Source organism: Aspergillus nomiae, assembly GCF_001204775.2.
Source record: "Aspergillus nomiae NRRL 13137 chromosome Unknown contig00344, whole genome shotgun sequence".
In the NCBI taxonomy this organism is placed as follows: domain Eukaryota; kingdom Fungi; phylum Ascomycota; class Eurotiomycetes; order Eurotiales; family Aspergillaceae; genus Aspergillus; species Aspergillus nomiae.
The window spans coordinates 1-17,868 of NW_015378399.1; the positions used below are offsets into that span (position 1 = coordinate 1).

General features: G+C 49.2%; 7 protein-coding genes across 7 annotated transcripts; 6 read left to right on the forward strand and 1 right to left on the reverse strand.

Annotated features, from left to right (window-relative positions):
- Positions 1 to 1,128: 1,128 nt before the first annotated feature.
- ANOM_009272 (uncharacterized protein) lies at positions 1,129 to 1,543 on the forward strand (the record flags this gene model as incomplete). The annotated part of the gene is made up of 2 exons (XM_015554528.1): positions 1,129 to 1,379; positions 1,444 to 1,543. 2 exons carry the CDS (start codon positions 1,129 to 1,131, stop codon positions 1,541 to 1,543), a joined length of 351 nt encoding a protein of 116 aa, XP_015403383.1.
- A 1,799-nt stretch (positions 1,544 to 3,342) lies between these two features.
- On the forward strand, positions 3,343 to 4,080 carry ANOM_009273 (acetoacetate decarboxylase family protein; the record flags this gene model as incomplete). The annotated part of the gene is made up of 1 exon (XM_015554529.1): positions 3,343 to 4,080. One exon carries the CDS (start codon positions 3,343 to 3,345, stop codon positions 4,078 to 4,080), a length of 738 nt encoding a protein of 245 aa, XP_015403382.1.
- Positions 4,081 to 4,568: 488 nt separating this feature from the next.
- On the reverse strand, positions 4,569 to 6,426 carry ANOM_009274 (4-coumarate-CoA ligase; the record flags this gene model as incomplete). Its single annotated transcript, XM_015554530.1, has 4 exons — positions 4,569 to 4,898; positions 4,957 to 5,678; positions 5,736 to 6,296; positions 6,351 to 6,426. 4 exons carry the CDS (start codon positions 6,424 to 6,426, stop codon positions 4,569 to 4,571), a joined length of 1,689 nt encoding a protein of 562 aa, XP_015403381.1.
- Positions 6,427 to 6,698: 272 nt separating this feature from the next.
- Positions 6,699 to 8,900, forward strand: ANOM_009275 (Zn(II)2Cys6 transcription factor; the record flags this gene model as incomplete). Its single annotated transcript, XM_015554531.1, has 4 exons — positions 6,699 to 6,886; positions 6,947 to 7,133; positions 7,221 to 7,819; positions 7,886 to 8,900. 4 exons carry the CDS (start codon positions 6,699 to 6,701, stop codon positions 8,898 to 8,900), a joined length of 1,989 nt encoding a protein of 662 aa, XP_015403380.1.
- An 820-nt stretch (positions 8,901 to 9,720) lies between these two features.
- On the forward strand, positions 9,721 to 11,685 carry ANOM_009276 (uncharacterized protein; the record flags this gene model as incomplete). The annotated part of the gene is made up of 1 exon (XM_015554532.1): positions 9,721 to 11,685. The coding sequence occupies one exon, from the start codon at positions 9,721 to 9,723 to the stop codon at positions 11,683 to 11,685; it is 1,965 nt and encodes a 654-aa protein (XP_015403379.1).
- A 1,274-nt stretch (positions 11,686 to 12,959) lies between these two features.
- On the forward strand, positions 12,960 to 13,670 carry ANOM_009277 (uncharacterized protein; the record flags this gene model as incomplete). Its single annotated transcript, XM_015554533.1, has 2 exons — positions 12,960 to 13,071; positions 13,147 to 13,670. The coding sequence occupies 2 exons, from the start codon at positions 12,960 to 12,962 to the stop codon at positions 13,668 to 13,670; spliced, it is 636 nt and encodes a 211-aa protein (XP_015403378.1).
- A 2,243-nt stretch (positions 13,671 to 15,913) lies between these two features.
- On the forward strand, positions 15,914 to 17,517 carry ANOM_009278 (uncharacterized protein; the record flags this gene model as incomplete). Its single annotated transcript, XM_015554534.1, has 3 exons — positions 15,914 to 15,924; positions 16,047 to 16,475; positions 16,524 to 17,517. 3 exons carry the CDS (start codon positions 15,914 to 15,916, stop codon positions 17,515 to 17,517), a joined length of 1,434 nt encoding a protein of 477 aa, XP_015403377.1.
- Positions 17,518 to 17,868: the final 351 nt, after the last annotated feature.

Genomic DNA, 17,868 nt, shown 5'->3' on the forward strand with positions numbered 1-17,868 from the left:
CTTTCTTTCTTGGTATTAGTTATATAGTCTTACAGCTTACAATTATTCTACTGTTCTATATACCATATTGTATCTTTTTCTTTATTCCTTTTCTCTGTTCGGCTGCTTCTTCTACTCTGTTCTCTTCTCTTTATTTACTTTTAGTACCATCAAATTAGGACTGGTGTCCAAGGACTCATATCAAACGTTTCTAACCTTCTACCTTCTTCCTGTCATAAATGCTAAATCTAGACTAGACTACACAATAATAATTCTCCAAGATCTGAAGGAATCTGAAGGATACTAATACTACAACTACTGCTCCTGACAGCTATCCATGGCTTTGCAAACTATGATATACCTTGGGTATAGGCTAACCCTATGGGACAATAAGCCATATGGAACGCCATAAGATATTCCTTAAAAGGTCAGCAACAATGTGTACTTTACAGCTTATCTATCATGTTTGAAATAAGTTGCTCACAAGGCTATACTTCTTGAAAAGCTATAATAACCAAAGTAATCCGATTCTGTTTACCGTTCAGTAGTACAGTTCAGCTGAGCCACTGAGGGGGATCATCGATTAACCCCGCATAACCCAAGACCGAGTATAGCAGTGATAAACACTGCGTAACTACTCACCAAGCCCATTTCGATCGGGGACGATATTGCGGAAATGATCTGCATGATCGCTCGATTTAATCCAAGCCCACTTGGTAGTGGCGAGCTGAGCTCGAATGAACCTGGACTTGAACTGTCTATGTGTTTCCACAACATGAGGGGACATTGCCTCAGCTGGGATGGGTCTGTGAGCTCACATCTCCACTACGACGATCGAGCAAACTCAGTGTGACAGCTACCCTTGGTTCTGGCTGCCCAATCTCACCCGCTGTAGCCGCATAGCCCCTCATAGAGCGAGTCGCCCATATCGCAATGTCTCCAGCGATCATGATATGAAGGATGGCCGTGCGTAAGAGGTCAAGGACATAAATACCGCCGGCTTTCCCAGTCTGCCATCAGACATTATCACTTCAAGCAGTGAGCATTTGTCATCTCTTCGCATCAGCCCCTGTGAGTCTACAGGATCCTACCTGTTCACCATCTATCTGACGGCAACCCCTAGTCACCTTGCTACACAACACAGCCAAAATGCGTGTATACACTGGCAAGATCAACTACGGAAGTTATGCCCAAGATGAGATCATTAATGTCATCTTTGGCGAGGACTGCGAGACCATGAACGAGCCGGTAACCGCAACCTGGCAGTGGACTAGGAATGCCGCCGGTGAAAGGAAGGCAAACTCGATCCACGTCGGGACCCTGAATGGATTGAAACACCGGAACGAAGGGGAGACGGAGATTGAGTTCCTCCAGAATCAGGCTCTGGATTCCTACTACTGGTAAGTGTCTCCGCTCTTTAATTGCCATCCTTACCGGACTCTAGCTGAAAGACTTTTCCTCTAGGTTTCAGGGGAGAGTGACGGAGTCCGATTTAGTCTTGACCATGTACAACGAACGGGATGAGTTCTGTGTCGACAACATTACTCTCGAACGTACATCTTAGTCTTTTTAAAGTTACCTGGGGCCTTAGTATCGGTTGTGCTTCGTGCTGGCTTTCCTTATTCCTGTTCAAGTGAGAAGTTCAGTAACAGGTGCCTCTATATGGACTAAGAGGCCAGGGAGGGGTGACATAGAAATTGACCATGACATGAACTGATTGGAATGACTCCATATACAAATGTAATCCCTGCAATAAAGACGTGAACGCGGGAATCATAGCTCTGTGTCATATGACGACCTGATGCTGAGCGATGTCTTAAGAACTTGGGTAGTTTTACATTAATTCTCTATAAATTGTCACTGTGACTTGTATATTCGTAGGACTTGAGTTTTAAACTAGTTTAAAAATATGCAATCTATTCACAGTAGTACTGATAGTAATAGTAAAGATTGAGTTATATCTATAAAAAATTTACTCTGTTCAGTCAACCGGCGGTGGAATAAGGTTATGTGACTGCTGGAAAATTGGCGCCGGTGGTCCGAGAATGAGATCCGGGGGGAGGGGAACTCACCTGTGTTCTGGCCTTGAATGAGGATTCCCCACCGTATAAAATGCCCAGATTGCGGTAACAAATGTCGATTGTCTGGAACTTCGATCTGGTCCGCCCGAGTGCCCTCCCACAGCAGCACGCACGCCCATATTCAGCCAGCCACAAACCAGCCCATCATACATCGTGGTTCAAAAGTCTAAATGGCACCTGCGAAGCGGCCTGACCGCACAGATCCGATCACAGTGGAGAAACCCCTCCCGCCGAAGCGAGAATCTTTCTATCAACCGATGGGTTTCGGTAGAATGAGCTGAATAGTGGGGTTTGATCGACGCCGTCCAACCCCCCATCGTGTATCGAGAAGCGGTGAGAGAAGCGAGTATGTATAGACAGTGTTGATTGTTGGGAGCTCTCGTTGATCCTGTCATAAAGTAGTTACCTATCTAGCTGCACTTCCCTTGGAGGGGCTTTCTGTTTGCCGATCAGAAGACGTGTCAAAGACGGGAAAGAATGCAGGCCAATGCATCAATCAGCACTGGACGGGAATGAAACTGATCCATCGGTCATTGTCCGCATATGTCTTCCGAATATGTGCTCCGACCATAGGTAGTTTGTGAACCTGGGTATCAAGGGCACAACTTACCTAGATACTTACACAGTCACACTCACCTTATGACTTGCTAAGTGGACCCGTTAGCTTATATACCACACTGATTTTAGTGGGAGTTTTAATTAAACGCTGTGGATTTCTTCGACCCGCATCGGCAGCCATGGAGATACGCAGGACTGTGTAGGTGTGTAGGTTAACCCGACCCGCAAAATGAACCCGACAGTCCGCTACTAGACCCGATTAGGCATTATATACCTGGGTAATCAGGCACCAATCACACCACTGCGCTGTCCAATCCCGACGTCATTCGTGCGCTACCGGCTGGTCCAGCCCATGAACCACTATCCCAAGGAGACTGGCTGCCTATTACATGCGTCGGGTGGCTTCGAGTCAGTTGACTGATACGGGTCACCCCACTACAATCCATATGAGAGCGAGAGGCTCCAGCGGAGTCCATTTGTCACTGCCAAACGAGAGTTGACTTCATTGTCTAGATCACACCTGACCTGGCATCATATCTTATTTTCCATGGTTTTGTAAGGTGGCCTGACTGATGGTAACAGCAGTGTGTTCTAGGGTATACCATCAGTGTATAACTTGGAGTATATAAATTTGGTCTCACCCGATTCGCACACGAAGGTCCTGCTTATAGCTTATCGTGGCAAACAAACTCTTGTAGTTGTATCTTGTTTCAACTCCTCGAAAATGCCATTTGGCTCGCTCTCAGTATCCAACACGGCCATCCCACAGTATGCTCCCCCGTATCCTGTAGATGGCAGCGACTACACATGTGAAAATGGTCTCATCGTTACCTATCAAACATCACTCCAATGTGTGCGCCATCTTGTGCCGGACATGCTGGAGCTCGAGGATGAGCCACAAGTAACAGTGATGGTTTTACAACACACAATGACCTCGTTCGGACCGTACAATGAGTATGTCCACGCGGTCCAAGTCAAATACAAGGGCGACACTTTTGACTACTTCCTGTCCCTGATCCTAGACAATGACTCGCCGATACTCTGCGGCCGCGAACAATTCGGCTTCCCCAAGAGGTTGGGGAATGTGGTGTTGACGTCGAAAACGGGATCGACAGTCGTTCACGGCTATGTTGAGAGACCTACAGGCCAAAGGGTGATTGAAGTCGGGTTCCAGCCGGAACAGAGACTCAGGGGTACGGTGGAGAGAACAATCCCGGGGTTAAATTTGAGAGTCATCCCCTCAGTGGTTCCGGGTCAGGGTCCGTCCATCAAAGAATTGGTGCCAGTTGACATCACGATGGAGGCAAGTGAGGTTTGGGAAGGCTGTGGTTCAATCTGCTTCCCGGAGCCGTCAAGGTTCGATCCGATGCATGAAGTCAAAGTGCTTCGATATATAAACGCGACTCTAGTGCGGAAGGCAGCCCTTGCGATCCGTTTGCCGACCAAAGTGTTCCAGCTATAATCATGCTGTATTCCATGCGAAAGTGAATGTGTTTATACCGTGCAATACTGGAGCGGTGTTAATATCAAACAATGTAGTAGCATTTCAATGAATAAACTAAAATATGGATGTGTTCGGGAAAATGTCATTCATTATGACTCGCTATTCTCATCTTTGATATGACGCGTCCTTGCTTGATGGCGAGGGCGTGCGTCTAGGCAAACGCGCCCCCCAACTAGGCCAAAAGCTCATATTATTCTGAATCTATGCTTCGAAATACTCTGGATCGCAGCTAAAAGCTCACCACCGTTACTCAGATGCTCATAGCTTCGCTAGTGTAAATTATCTTATGATATTATCGGACTTTGGTTGGGTCCAGTAGACAACTTGTACCACTCTATATATAACCCTTCCATCATGTGTAAACATTCCTTAAAGGGTCCAGTGATAGGCATATTATGATACAATTTCGCGCGACCAAAACTGCCATCATGGTCATGACCCTGGTGCTACAGTTTCAGTCCTCTCGAAGCTTTCGCTACGTCCCTTAGCTGCCTTCTTAGTATCTTTCCAGTCGGACTTTTTGGGATCGCTTCAAGGAAAACCACGCCGCCTCGTAATTGTTTATGAGAGGCCAAGTTGGCTTTCACAAATCCTTTGATCATAGTCTCCGTTACCTGACTTGGGTCTGCCACCACATACGCCCTAGGAAGTTCATTCCCCTCCATATCCGGATCAGGGACGCCAACCACAGCAGCGTCCCGAATATGCGAATGGGAGAGTAGAAGCGCTTCCAGCTCCGCTGGTGCTACCTGGAGCCCTTTATACTTGATCATTTCCTGAGGTCGAACTTTGAGCATCCCGCATCAGGTCTTCCCGGGGGCGTCCAGCACTCACCTTCTTCCGGTCAACAATGAAAATTTTACCGTCCATGCAATAACCCAAATCTCCCGTTTTGAACCAGGCCCCGTCTGCAGTAAAGCTCTCTTTAGAGGCCTTTTGATTGTTCCAGTATCCCTGAGTAACCATTGGGCCTTGAACTACAAACTCGCCTATTTCCCCCTCACTCACGTTATTTTCAGAATCATCAACAACCCGTAGTCGGATGTTTGCAACCAGAGGGGAGACACTGCCATCTGCTATATGGGCGTCCCACGGCGAGACGGTAACGCTGCCTGTGGTTTCACTAAGACCCCATGTTTGAGTTACTGCACAGCCCAGTTTGCTTTCCGACTTTTTCACGAGGTCAGGGCCCATGGGAGCTGCACCGGAGACTGCGTGGATTAGGTATTGAAACTGGTCTGTAACAAACGAGCTCTGTACAATCAGCTGGAATATCGGGGGTACTGTAAAGAAGAACGTGACGCGGTACTCTTTGCAGTAGGCGAGGAACTTCTGGAAGTCAAACTTCGGCATCCAGTACACTGCTCCACCACACAACGCTGGCTGAATAAAATAGCCCTGGCAACCGGCAATGTGAGCAGCGGGGAGATGTGCAATGGTGCGGTATTCCGGGTGGAAATCCGCAGACCTTGTTTTCTGACGGGATATATAATCCCGATAGGTGAATAGATTCACCATGGCGGAGGATACCAGGTTCTGGTGGGAGATCCTTACACCTATAGACAAGGGATCCTATGAGCGGTCAACTGACTGAGAGGGTAAGATAAACTCACCTTTGGGCTCGCCCGTTGTACCACTGCTGTATATCAAGCAGCTGGTGCGGCTTTTGAGGATAGCCGGATCTGAAACCTTCTCCCACTGCAGCTGGCCTGGATATTGTTCTAGTAAATTGATAGTTTCCTGGGAACAAGCCGCCAGATGACGCTTCCCTCCCCGACTGTCTAGGACCAACACCCTTGACGGCGACATAGCGCACTTTTCTGCTGCTTGCAACGCGATACTTTTGCAGTCTTGGCTCGTGATCAACAACTGACAACCACCGTGTTCTAACTGCCGTGCCAGTTCTGCTACCGTGAGGCTGGAGCTAGCTGCACTGTAGACCCCTCCTGCGGCGATAACCCCATAGAACACCGAAGGTAACAGGACTTGCCCAGACGAGATGCAGGCAACGACATCTTTCCCTGCGGAATTGGCCCCGATACCATATCCCTCACGCAGAGCGTGAGCAATTCTTTTGGTATATGTTCGGCATTGGGCTTTTGTCACGCAATTCGCTGTGTTCCCTGCTTCGATATGCAACACGGTATCATCGGTGGATAAGCTCAATGGGTAGTCTGTGTCCCGTCAGTTTAAATGCCACTTTCCAAGGATTATATTAGGGTTGTCACCAAAGATCAGCGATAAAGGATCAATGTCCGGTAGCCAGTAGTCCTTCGCTGCGTTGTAGATGGTACGGACGGACATGACTGCGAGTACGACGAGAGACTTTGGTCTGGATAAGAGCTCCTCTTGCCATAATTGTATGAGATACCCTCATTATATTTCACATTTATGCTTGATCAATGTATAACCTGGCCCATCTGGCGGATCGGAATCGGGATGTCAATTCCACCGGAAATCACTGTGGACCTCGGCAACTTCTACGATGACATCCGACACGCACGTCTGGGGAAATGCAGACTTCCGAAACGTTTCTGACCGGCTCCCATAGCCAGTAAAATAGTGTAAGACCGGCTATGATGAAGCCAGCTCGCGCTCGGAATGCGTGTATGAGATGTCGCAGGCAAAAGTTGAAGGTTTGCTACCCCCCTGGACACAGCCGCGGTCTCATACTAACAGCATGTGAGTGCGACAATATACGGCCCTGCCAGCTGTGCTCTCGAGCTGGGGTAGACTGCCAAAGTGTTGCTAGTAAAAGGCAAATGTGAATCTTACTCAGCCTTATGTTCCGAGACTAGCTAACCAACTTTGCGACTGTTGCCAGGAGGCAGCCCAACTTGAGACCACTGCGACGGAGAGATATCAGCGGTCTGAGCACCGCTGGTGAACCGGCACCACCATGCCCTACCGCCACTAGTGCTATCGAAAGTACTCCTATACATGAAGCTGTACCCCTTATAAACCCACTTGCGGAAGATCGGGGTCCTTCCACCTTCCACCTAGTTGAACAGGTACCTCCACTCTGTCTATACTTAATGCTCTTGGTTTCTTCTGACCTCCCTTGGCTTTTTCGCAACCATCTGAGAAATCTGCGACAGTCAGATGCTATTCCGGATGGCCACCCAGCTAGCAAGAATCCCGCCCAGGACACAGTTAAGATACCAGTCAAAGATCTGGTTGGAGTTCAGCTGCCCTCAGACCCAGTCGCTACAATACTCATCGACGCATATCTGGAGGCAAACCATTGGTACCTCGCACTCTTCCATGTGCAAACTTTTCGAGCTCGTGCAATGCCTATGATACAAATGGGTGCTGCCGCAGTGTCTGAAAAGCCCTTCTTATTATTACTGCTGGTAGTTCTGATGATCGGGACCCGATTCGTCCAGCCAGAAATTATTACAACACACGATCCTGTATTCAATATTGAGTCCTATCGTAACCAAGTACTCAATGCTGTCGAGCAGCATTTATTCTCGTCGTTACACGAGGCAGACCTCGAATCTATTGGATGTGCCCTCTTAATGTCCATTGCATACCTTCTAGAGGGAAAGACGAAGTTGGCATTTGTACTATCTGGCATGGGACTTCGCATCGCCCACGCCATCGGGCTACATGACGAAAGGACTTGGGATCCACTAGAGAACGTCGAGTTACAGGTTCGACGGAGGGTATGGTGGGCAATATATATGGCCGATGGGTAGGAGTAACCGTTATTACCCTCAGATCATGCCTGAAACAACCTGACTTTGAACCTTCATTATAGGTACGCTGCACAGGCGTACGGCAAACCGCCAATCCAGGCCGGGGGACGGTTCCGCGTTTTAGAACCTCAGGACCTGGACGATATAACAACCTGTCCTGGCATTACCTCGTACGAGGTGCGAGAAGACGGTTCCCTGAGACCCGTCAGCTCATTCTCATACAACCGATATAAAGCCCAACTGTACTCGATAATGTCCGCTGTAATGCCTGGCATGCGATTGAAAGAAATCAAAGACGTATACAGCCGCCTCTCGGCTTGGGAAGCAATGATTCCTCCCGAATTACGGCTAGATACTCACAGAAATTACGAAGGCGAGATGCAAGACAAAGGGCCACGCGTATTTACACTGCAGGCACTGACTCTCCAGCTCGCCTTTGACCATAATATGTTATTACTACTCCGCCCATTTCTGGTCAGCAAACGGCACTTGAGCATCCAGGTATTCTCTCAGTCCGAACCCAATAGCAGCGAGAGTCCCGTTACGGTCCGAGACCAAATGATAACATCGGCCATCCGAATATCCAGTATTCACCAACATCGAGGGATTATACGTCTGGTTTCCAATACAACGGCTGCTGCGCAGGTGTGCTTCCAGTGCTTCACCGCTGGTGTCATTCTGGCAATGCTCGCACTATCCGATATCTCTTCACCTCAAGTACCGAAGTTCAAGCAAGCCCTCGCTCGTTTGATCAATATATTGTCCCTAGCAGGATCGGGGACGCTACTCAGTAAACAAAGCGTGGAGATTCTAACGGACACAATGCATATTATTTCGTCGCAAGAGGTCAGCGCGCTGATCGATCATGTGGCGGGTGATTCCGAGGCAGAACACCCACTATTGGGTAATCGGGAGGCTGAGCGCGCTTTGGGTGACGTCCAGGCCCCTGAAGTCTCGTCTGATGTTGCGGTAGATGACGAAGAGATTTGGGGGGAGCTGGGGAGACCACTCGATTTGGATGGATTTGATATCTCTAGCTCGACGTCGCTCTACCAGCAGCTTGCTCTTTTTCTCTGAGTTTACTTGTATGTATACGTAATGGGCCAACTAATTAGAATGTTCAATTTATGGAAGCTATGAATTGTGGATAGTGTCCGGCATCCTGGTTTTGTGGGTGTATTGCTACACCGTTCCAATACCCAGGCTCGATGATTGGATGTTACCGAATATTTAGATTGAAGAAGAGGAAGCTCAACGTCAAATGCTTCCAGGTGACCCATCGTAAAAATGGTGGGGTATTCTGAAGATACAGCCTACCCTCTGGTGCATGTGAATACATCTGATTTGTTGAGAAAACAAGAATATCGGCTTGGTTCACGCTGAAATCGTCTTCGTGTTGTGTTGAATGTGGATTAGCTGCGGTATAGGGAAAAGCTTTGCTATCGCACCATTTTCGTAACTATACAAGACCGATATTCCGAGTAAATATACGACGAGCACTACTCTGAGCTAGAGTTCTCCGATGTTACAACCCCAATCCTCTAAACTCTCGGCAACTAAAGTTATGAATTCCGGTGGAATTCGGATGTTACGCTCCACCCAAATTGCTCTCGGAATATTGTCCAATCAGTGTCCTCCTGAGGCACTCTAATGTTGGATTTAGCTCTAGAATCCCGATCTCCACAATCTAGTTTACATCCAATTCTGTTAAAAGAACGTGGAGCGTGGTGTGATGAAGCCATGGTGGACCGAGGTAGCTCTGCAACTCTCTAAATCAGACTGGGCATATATAGAGGAAAGTTTCATGCCAGACACGAAGATAAAACTGTTGCTCCTCGCTGCACAACCCACACTCTAGACAGAAAGCACTGCTGTACTCCGAGAATCAAAAAGGAAAATGGCAACCGTTAACTCGAAAAAACCGTCATCCTCCACCGATGGATTCTTCCAATCCCTGCCCCTCGTCCCACCAGCCTACACCTCCAACAACGACCACACCCAATCCGCCCAAAAGCTTTCCGACGACACAGCCCTCGCCCGGGTATTAGATCTCTACCTCCCTCAGAATTGCCCCTCGGTAACAACCTCCATCCACAACCTATCCCGCCTCGCCCTCGACCCCAAAATCCTCCAACTGGGTGTCGACGCAGAGGTGAACCAACCTACCCTCAGAGCCCTCACGACATTTGGCGAAGAGAACCGCGTTGACCCGCTGTGGGTGAGTGAGGGGTGGCGTAAACTGAAGGCCATCGGACAGGAGGAAGGGCTTGTCGCTGTCGCTTACGAGCGAGAGAATGAGTCCTGGAATCGGCGAGTGCATCAGTTTGCGCTAAATCATGTGTGGACTAGTAGTTCGGCTATGACGGGGTGTCCGGCGTCCATGAGCGATGGGGCGGCGAAATTGCTCTCTGCTCATCTGGATCGCCCCGACGGGGATCAACCAGGGCGTGGTGAGGTGCTGAGAGAATCTCATCGGAGACTTGTATCGCGAGACCCCAGTGTGGCGTGGACGTCTGGGCAGTGGATGACGGAGCGCCGTGGCGGGAGTGATGTTCGGGGGACGGAGACGGTTGCCCGGCGGTTATCAGTGGAGGAATTATCCACGGATAGTGCGCAAGGCAGGGATCGAGACGCGCATGGGCTGCCACTGGGGCCGTGGCGAGTTGACGGGTTTAAATGGTTTAGCAGCGCCACGGACTCCGATATGACGCTTTTGCTGGCCCAGACCGGGAAGGGACTGAGCCTGTTCTATGTTCCGATGCGCCGCTGTGCCGGCGATCAAGGGAAGGCACCTGAATTGAATGGTATCCGGATCCAGCGGTTGAAGAATAAGCTGGGCACAAAATCACTCCCAACCGCTGAACTGGAGCTGAAGGGTGTTCGAGGGTGGCTTATTGGAGAGGAAGGGAAGGGCGTTAAGGAAATTGCTACTGTTATTAACATTACTCGGCTCTACACTGCCGGTGGCTCACTGGGATACTGGGGTCGCGGGCTGGCTCTCTGTCGCGCGTATAGTAGGATCCGCTCAACACAGGGGAAGCTTCTTCAAGACAACCAACTACATGTGCGGTGGATGGCGAGTGAGACGGTGAAGTACTGGGCAGAAATGCAGCTGACCTTCTTTGCCGTTTCTCTACAGGGCACAATCGAGCAAGACTGGGGTTTAATGGTTCAAAACACCAAAGCGGCCAAGTTAATCCCCAGCGATGCGGCAACAGCGGCAGCTCTACTCCGACTGGTCACTCCCGTGATGAAGGGTACTGTGAGTGTGAATGCGGTTCATGGACTTCGTTCCTGCATGGAGTGCCTGGGTGGCGTTGGCTACTGCGAGAATAATGAAGACGGTGGTTTGCTCAACATTGCAAGAATCTTCCGCGATGCCGCAGTCAACGCTATCTGGGAAGGAACTGTCAATGTGATGGCGGAAGATGTTGTTCGAGTGATTAATGACAAGCGCCTAGGAAAGGGAAAGATTATTGAGACAGTACTTGGTGCATGGGCCAGACCTATTCTTGCAGTGTGCAGCCAGAAACTGAGGGAGGAAAGCAAGATTATGGAGCAATGCTTGGATACCTTCCAATCCATTACGTCCAGGCATACGAAGGAAGAGCTCCTATACCGGGGCAGGGAACTCATGCAGTATATCGAGGTAGTTGTATGTGGCACGCTACTGATATACGATGCTTTTTCGGACGATAATCGAGTTGCAAAAGAGGTTGCATCTCGGTGGATACGGGGCAACACTCCGTCAAGCATCCATATCGCTTTACCTGCTACTACGTTGTCCGAGGAGTCTGCTACTGACAGGCGGGTATTCCTGGGGGACACTCCCTTGTCCCACGGAGAACTCTCGAAGCTGTAGCTATCTACTTATGCTAATAGTCACTTTGGTAGTGAGTCTCTTTATATACGGGTATAATAAAATCAGGTTCGATAAGGTCGATGAGGTCGCCGTTTATCAGAATCCATCTGATGTCAATTGACCAGTCTGCATAGTAATCAACCTGTGAGTCGGCTTAATGCGAGTGTTCCAGAGGAAAACGTTGAATCATTTTATCCCATGTCGAGTGAGCCGAAGTCTACTGGCGGTCATAACATCTGAGCAAGCAGGGGGTTACGTATGGGAATCGATTCGCTCCCTGAGACACGCATCGAGTTGCAATCTTTAAATGAACGTCAGTCCCACGAAATACTAGAGAGTAGATCACAGAGGCGGTTGAACGGTATGATGCCAACCGACGATTAGACCGGACAGGGCCAGCCAGCGCCAAATTGGCTGCCGACGGGCACGGCGATTGTGCGATCCATGCCCAACACACCCGTGGAGTTCAGACAGGGTGCGACCGGTCTCTTCGCATCAGAAGATGCTACGCCTCGCGTCCATCATATCCAAACAGTTCTCGAGGAGGTATCTCCCCTTGTCACGATCTCGCTGCAGCAGAGTCCAGGGACGCTGCGGGGTCGCTCATCATTCCAATCTGTCTTGCTGCTGAAATTCCCGCTAAAGCGTCATCGAAGCCCGTGTTCTCGGGGAAAGTACAGGAAAGGCGAGATCCTATTTGGATCAAGCTATAAAACGGAGCCACAGATCATCAAGGCGCAGGCTGTACTTTGACCAGCTCCTCCCGTCCCAAACCTTGGCCGATTCTAGTTAATCCAACGCAGCTAGTGTTCGATTCCTGTGTATTTTTATTTATTTATTTATTTTTCCCCTCCTTCTCATCAAATGAAAAGGGCTACGGGATACACGTGTACCAGCCAAGATTGGGGCTGTGCTCACGCCCACTGGTAGTCGCTGCACAGCCTCCTCGTCTCCACACGAGATACTATACAGATCACGAAGCTTCCCCACCAAAACACACCCAAGTACACCAGCAAGGGTTTGGGTGCTGCGGGGGACTTCGAGTGGGGCCGACTTGATCCACCCGGCATTACCAGACCACAGTTCGGCACAGATCTAGGTTGGGTGGTTCTTCGCATAGTGTGTGACCGGCCACGTTGGCATTCTCTTGGCTTCCTAAGCTCCTCTTTTAATGGCACTGTCTCCTTTCTCTTCTTCTTTCTGCATTCGCCGTCTCTAATCCATTCCTTCAGTGTGATATAACGTGCGTCGTAACTCGGGTAGACCCATCCACCATGTCTGTCGAAATTGCTCAGCTCCACAGCGAGGTCGAGGCCCTCGTCGAGAAGTTTGACGTTCTATCCAAGATCAAGGAAATTCAGGAGGGGGGCGATGTCCTTTCATCAGGTGAGTAATCAATTCTCCTCCGATATTCACCAGTGCTGTGGCCTTCTACTAACCATACGGGCGTGATATATGCAGTCCCTGTGACCATCTCGGTCACTGCCGAAGCCACCATCAGTCTCCTTCCGGATCAGTCAACGATCAGCAAGTCCACTCAAGCCGCGAAGAGCCTCTCCAAGGGCGACAAGGCTTCCTTCCAGATCACTCAGGGGGACGAACTAAAGTACACCGTCACAGCCGGTGGCCTCACGACCGACTTCAAGATCGTCTTCGACGTCGACAAGAGCGCACCCAAATTGAAGCTCAGCGACGAGCTGGAGGCCGACGACGCCCCAATTGGATTCGAGACCACCAAGACCGAGACCAAGACGGAGATTGAAATCGAACGCGAGGTCGAGGTGGAGAAGGAATGGACCAAGGGCAAGAGGCCAGAGAGAAAGACGAGTAAAGAGACGAAGCACGAGGCCAAGGCTGGTCCTTACTCCCTCCAGTACGAGGTCGAGACCAAGTCCAAGCTGGAGAAAGATAAGAGCGAGACGGAAACCGAGACTGAGATTGAGATTAGCAACAAGACGGTCCAGGTTGAGTATGTTATCTACTAAAGATTGGGCTTTCAGACCACTACTGCTGCTGCTGCTGCTGCTGCTGGAATAAAGCACAAAAGGAGGCATATAAATCCATGATTCAAGCATTTTTCTCTTTCTGGCTCTTTTCTGCCCTATACCTACCAGAAGTCGACAACAATAGTAGTTTTGGTGTCTTTTTATTTATTGAAAAAAGTTCTATGAGTACAGCAGTGACACCTAGTAATTTTCCCAACAGCTTTGATACTATATCGGCATAATTGCGCTCCGTACCATCATAATCAATAATACACCTGCTGTCGCTGTCACCCTTATATCTTGCCACAGCGCGATTCCTATGTATCCAAAAACCATATGATTTTGATCTGATAGTAGCTACGCTCTGATACAATATAGTTGTACTATTAAAGATACCGTGCCCCCTGCACGCTTCTTCTGTAGTTCCCACTTGGTTGTGTTTCGGCTGTCCTCTACTAGAGATTGTCTCTCGTGATATATCAGATCGCAGGGGCTACTTTACATCCATGAGTTGTTCCTACACTTCCTATACTGCTGTTTATGACCAGTACCTCTCCTAAGAATTTATTTCTCTGAGTCGAATTGCCAGAGTGGTTCCAACAACCGATATTTGGCCCATCAATCCCTTCATGTCTCAAATGGAATGAAGACAATTTACTCCCCTTAGTGAACACGCTCAATCGTCCGCAATTAGTCATATAACAAAGCCCTATAAAACATAGTTCGTAGATCGCTTGGGCTCACGTATATCACACATAAGGGCCATTACTAACATCAGCGAAAACAAATTGCGCCTTTCATCAAATACAGTACCACAATCTCTAAGTCCATATCTGAGTTACTCAGCATATTCCGGAATGTTGTCTCCTCTGGGATGCGATAATTGTCCGATGTGAAAATCGCAGCGTCCAATAATATTGCTCGGATTGTGCGCTCTCAGCACTCACATCGAGTTGTTTACGACAAGCCTCAGTGGTATCTCTAAGGTCCTTATAGGATACCCGTTCACAATTATGCCAGAAAATGTCGTCCGACGAAAGCCGCATCCCTCGGCAAGCAGCATATGTAGACATTGGCTTACATAGCCCTTCAAGGGTATCTCTCTATTGACTACAGCAATTGTTTCCTAGATCTCATTCATACTAAGGTCTTGTATACGTGATAATGTATGTATCGATTGTCTGGAGATCTGCTACAATCTGCGCCGGGCATTTCCCAACACCATTTATATCCGTCAAGGGAAAATAAAGCGCTTCTGAAATCCATCGAAGGCAGAACCAAAAGTGGCCGGTTGGAGAACATCCACACACTCAGATCATGGATCACGAAGTCAACACCATCTGAAGCAATCCTTATATAGAACAAGGAAGATATGTTCGTCATTATGGTCCAGAGAATGAAGTATCCTAGGCCTGTGCAACGGGGAAATATGTCTCGTCTGCTACGCTTATATGCCGATGATCGCTTAGCCACGTACCCTTGGACCCGGCACGCAACTGCCGTCTATTTGCATGGGAATGATAGAGTAATGTGGAATAGGAAGGCTGCGTATGATCTGCTTGGTCCAAGACAACACTGATCCGATCCGGCTTGCTCTGGGCGCTGATTGATTTGGACGGAAAGTTGGGGTATGGATAGTAATTCAATAGGTGAAAGACGACAATGCACGATAAGTATAATGGAATGCAGGAGACCATCTCCCTCTGTGAGGAATGTTTCATTCGTTCCGTACTAGGTTCAGCTAGCCCTAATTGAAATTCTGATTCAGCACCTATCTTACCACCTTCTGCAACCCCATCATCACACCATGTCACCCAATTGCATCAGATCGGACCCTGATTTCTAGCAGACTTGCAAGTCATAGGACAAATACCAGATAGCTCCGAATCCGCACTGCAGGGCAACTCGTATCTGCATTTATCAAGCATAAGCGTGGCACATTCCGAGTGGTTATATCCGAGATAATACTCACAGCACATGCTTGGCAGGCGCAGGTAACTCAAACCCGACCAATGACCATCTTGAACTGCATGCAGCTATTGCATATGGCCGCTCAGTCACCGATATAAATACTTTGGAAGGTCTAGATGCGCTCCATATTACTTTTTCGGCGTAATTTAGGGATCGCCAAGTCCGTGAGATCCTGATTCTAATTTGCAAATGAAAGTTCTTAGATGAAGGGTAAAGGATTATATATTCCTTGTCAAGGATGCCTTTGTTCCTTTTCCAAGTTAGCACTCAAAATGGGAACCAGGTCAATTCTAGTAGTAGGCCTCGCAGTCGCTCAATTCGCGATCGGGTCAGCTCTACCATCATACAATGCATTCCCCCCAACCTCACTTCAATCATGTCTTAGTAAAACCGGTGCGGAGATAGTCTACCCCACGACCAGACCTATGAGTCGCTGTCCAAGCCCCAGAACTCCAACTACCAGGCCTCTCCAGAGGTCATTGTCGTGCCCGCCTCCACCGAGCATGTCGCTGCGACTGTCAAATGCGTGGCCGCCAAAAAGGGCAATGTGACACTCAGTCCTCGGGGGGGAGGGCACAGCTATGCTGCGTATAGCTTCTCAGGCCAAGTGGTCCTCGACCCGAGTCGCATGAGAAGGATCTCCATCGACGACGCGAGGAGGAGAGCGACTGTGCAATTCGGGCAGACGCTGGGTCCGTTGGCGACAGCTCTCGGGAAAAGGGGCTATGCGTTGCCTCATGGCACTTGTCCTACTGTTGGTGTGGCGGGTCATTCCATGGGCGGGGGATGGGGGTTTCCGTCTAGAAAATGGGGATGGCTGGTTGATCGAAGTAAGTACTTTGATTCTATCTGCTGAGGGAGGAATTCTAACGCATATATTAGTGTGGGACTCGAGTTTGTCGATGTGAACGGGAACATTAAGCAACTGAGCCCTAGCTCAACGGGACAGGATGCCGAGCTATGGTGGGCGCTGCGCGGTGCAGGGTCGAACAACTTCGGTGTGGTTACGGCGTTCACATTCTCACTGGAACAGGCCCCGACAAACGTTGTCAACTACGAACTCTACTTTGGACCAGAATCAGATTGTGTTCAGGTCCTCTTGCAAGTCCAGGGGCTCGGTCAACTTCCCGCCGACAGTCCGGACGGACTTCCTCTTGACTTAGGGATCGAAGTCCTCCTCATGGGCCGAGACAATAACCAGGGCAGCGCCTGCATCCTACAAGGCCAGTATCTCGGCAAGCGATCCGCATATGAAACTGCCATGAACAAGATTCTACAAAAGCTTGCCGCGCAAGGCATCAAGCCCGTTCGATCCGAATCCAAGGTTAAAGAATTCAATAGCTGGGTTGCCGCACTCACCGACCTCATGGGTCCCTTAGAAGCACCGGATGCACCTCTGCCTTACTACGCTCAGTCCGCCATTGACAATGGTGCACCCGCATACGATAAAAACCAGGTGAAGCTCATTTTCGACGGGCTTCGCGCAGCAAGACAAACCAAGGGCTCAGAGCCCGATGTGTCCTTCGACTTACTCGGTCCGGATGCGAAGACTAATCTTCCCACGTCGAGTGGTGATATGGCGTATATCCATCGGACGAGTCTATTCCTGGTTCAGATCTACTCAGCCTATTTCCCGGGGTTTGGGGATTCTGCGGCCCGTCAAGATGCAGTGGATAAGGTTACCAGGATTACGAATGCTGTGAGGATGCCGAGGCCCGGTAGTGAGTGGCACTCGTATCAGAATTATATTGATCCCCATTTGGCGAACTTTGGGCGCGAGTATTATGGTGGTGCGTTAGAGCGGTTGAAATCGATCAAGGTTGCGGCGGACCCTGATGTGGTTTTTGATTTTCCTCAGGGGTTGAGTCATGGATGATAATGGATTTGGTCTGGGGATTATCGGATGCTTTCCTACCAATTTCTTAGATTATGGTATCCTGAGAAATTCATCCGGTTATGCATGATTGAAAACAAGAGAATAAGAGCCACTACCTCTCTCGTGTGAAGATTCCAAACAGGGGCCGCCTGGTCCTGAATTCATATGTGTACAAAAATATGAAACCAATCTGATTTTTACGTTACAAAACTGCGGACCGGCCGTCGCTGAGTGGCTGGAACTTGATTTCTGATTGGGGCCCGATCGTGTGCTGTTTACTGGTGGCAGTACTGGTTAGTCGTTGGTGGGCTGAACTAGGGTATATATCCATCACATGGCCCTGTGTCTCCT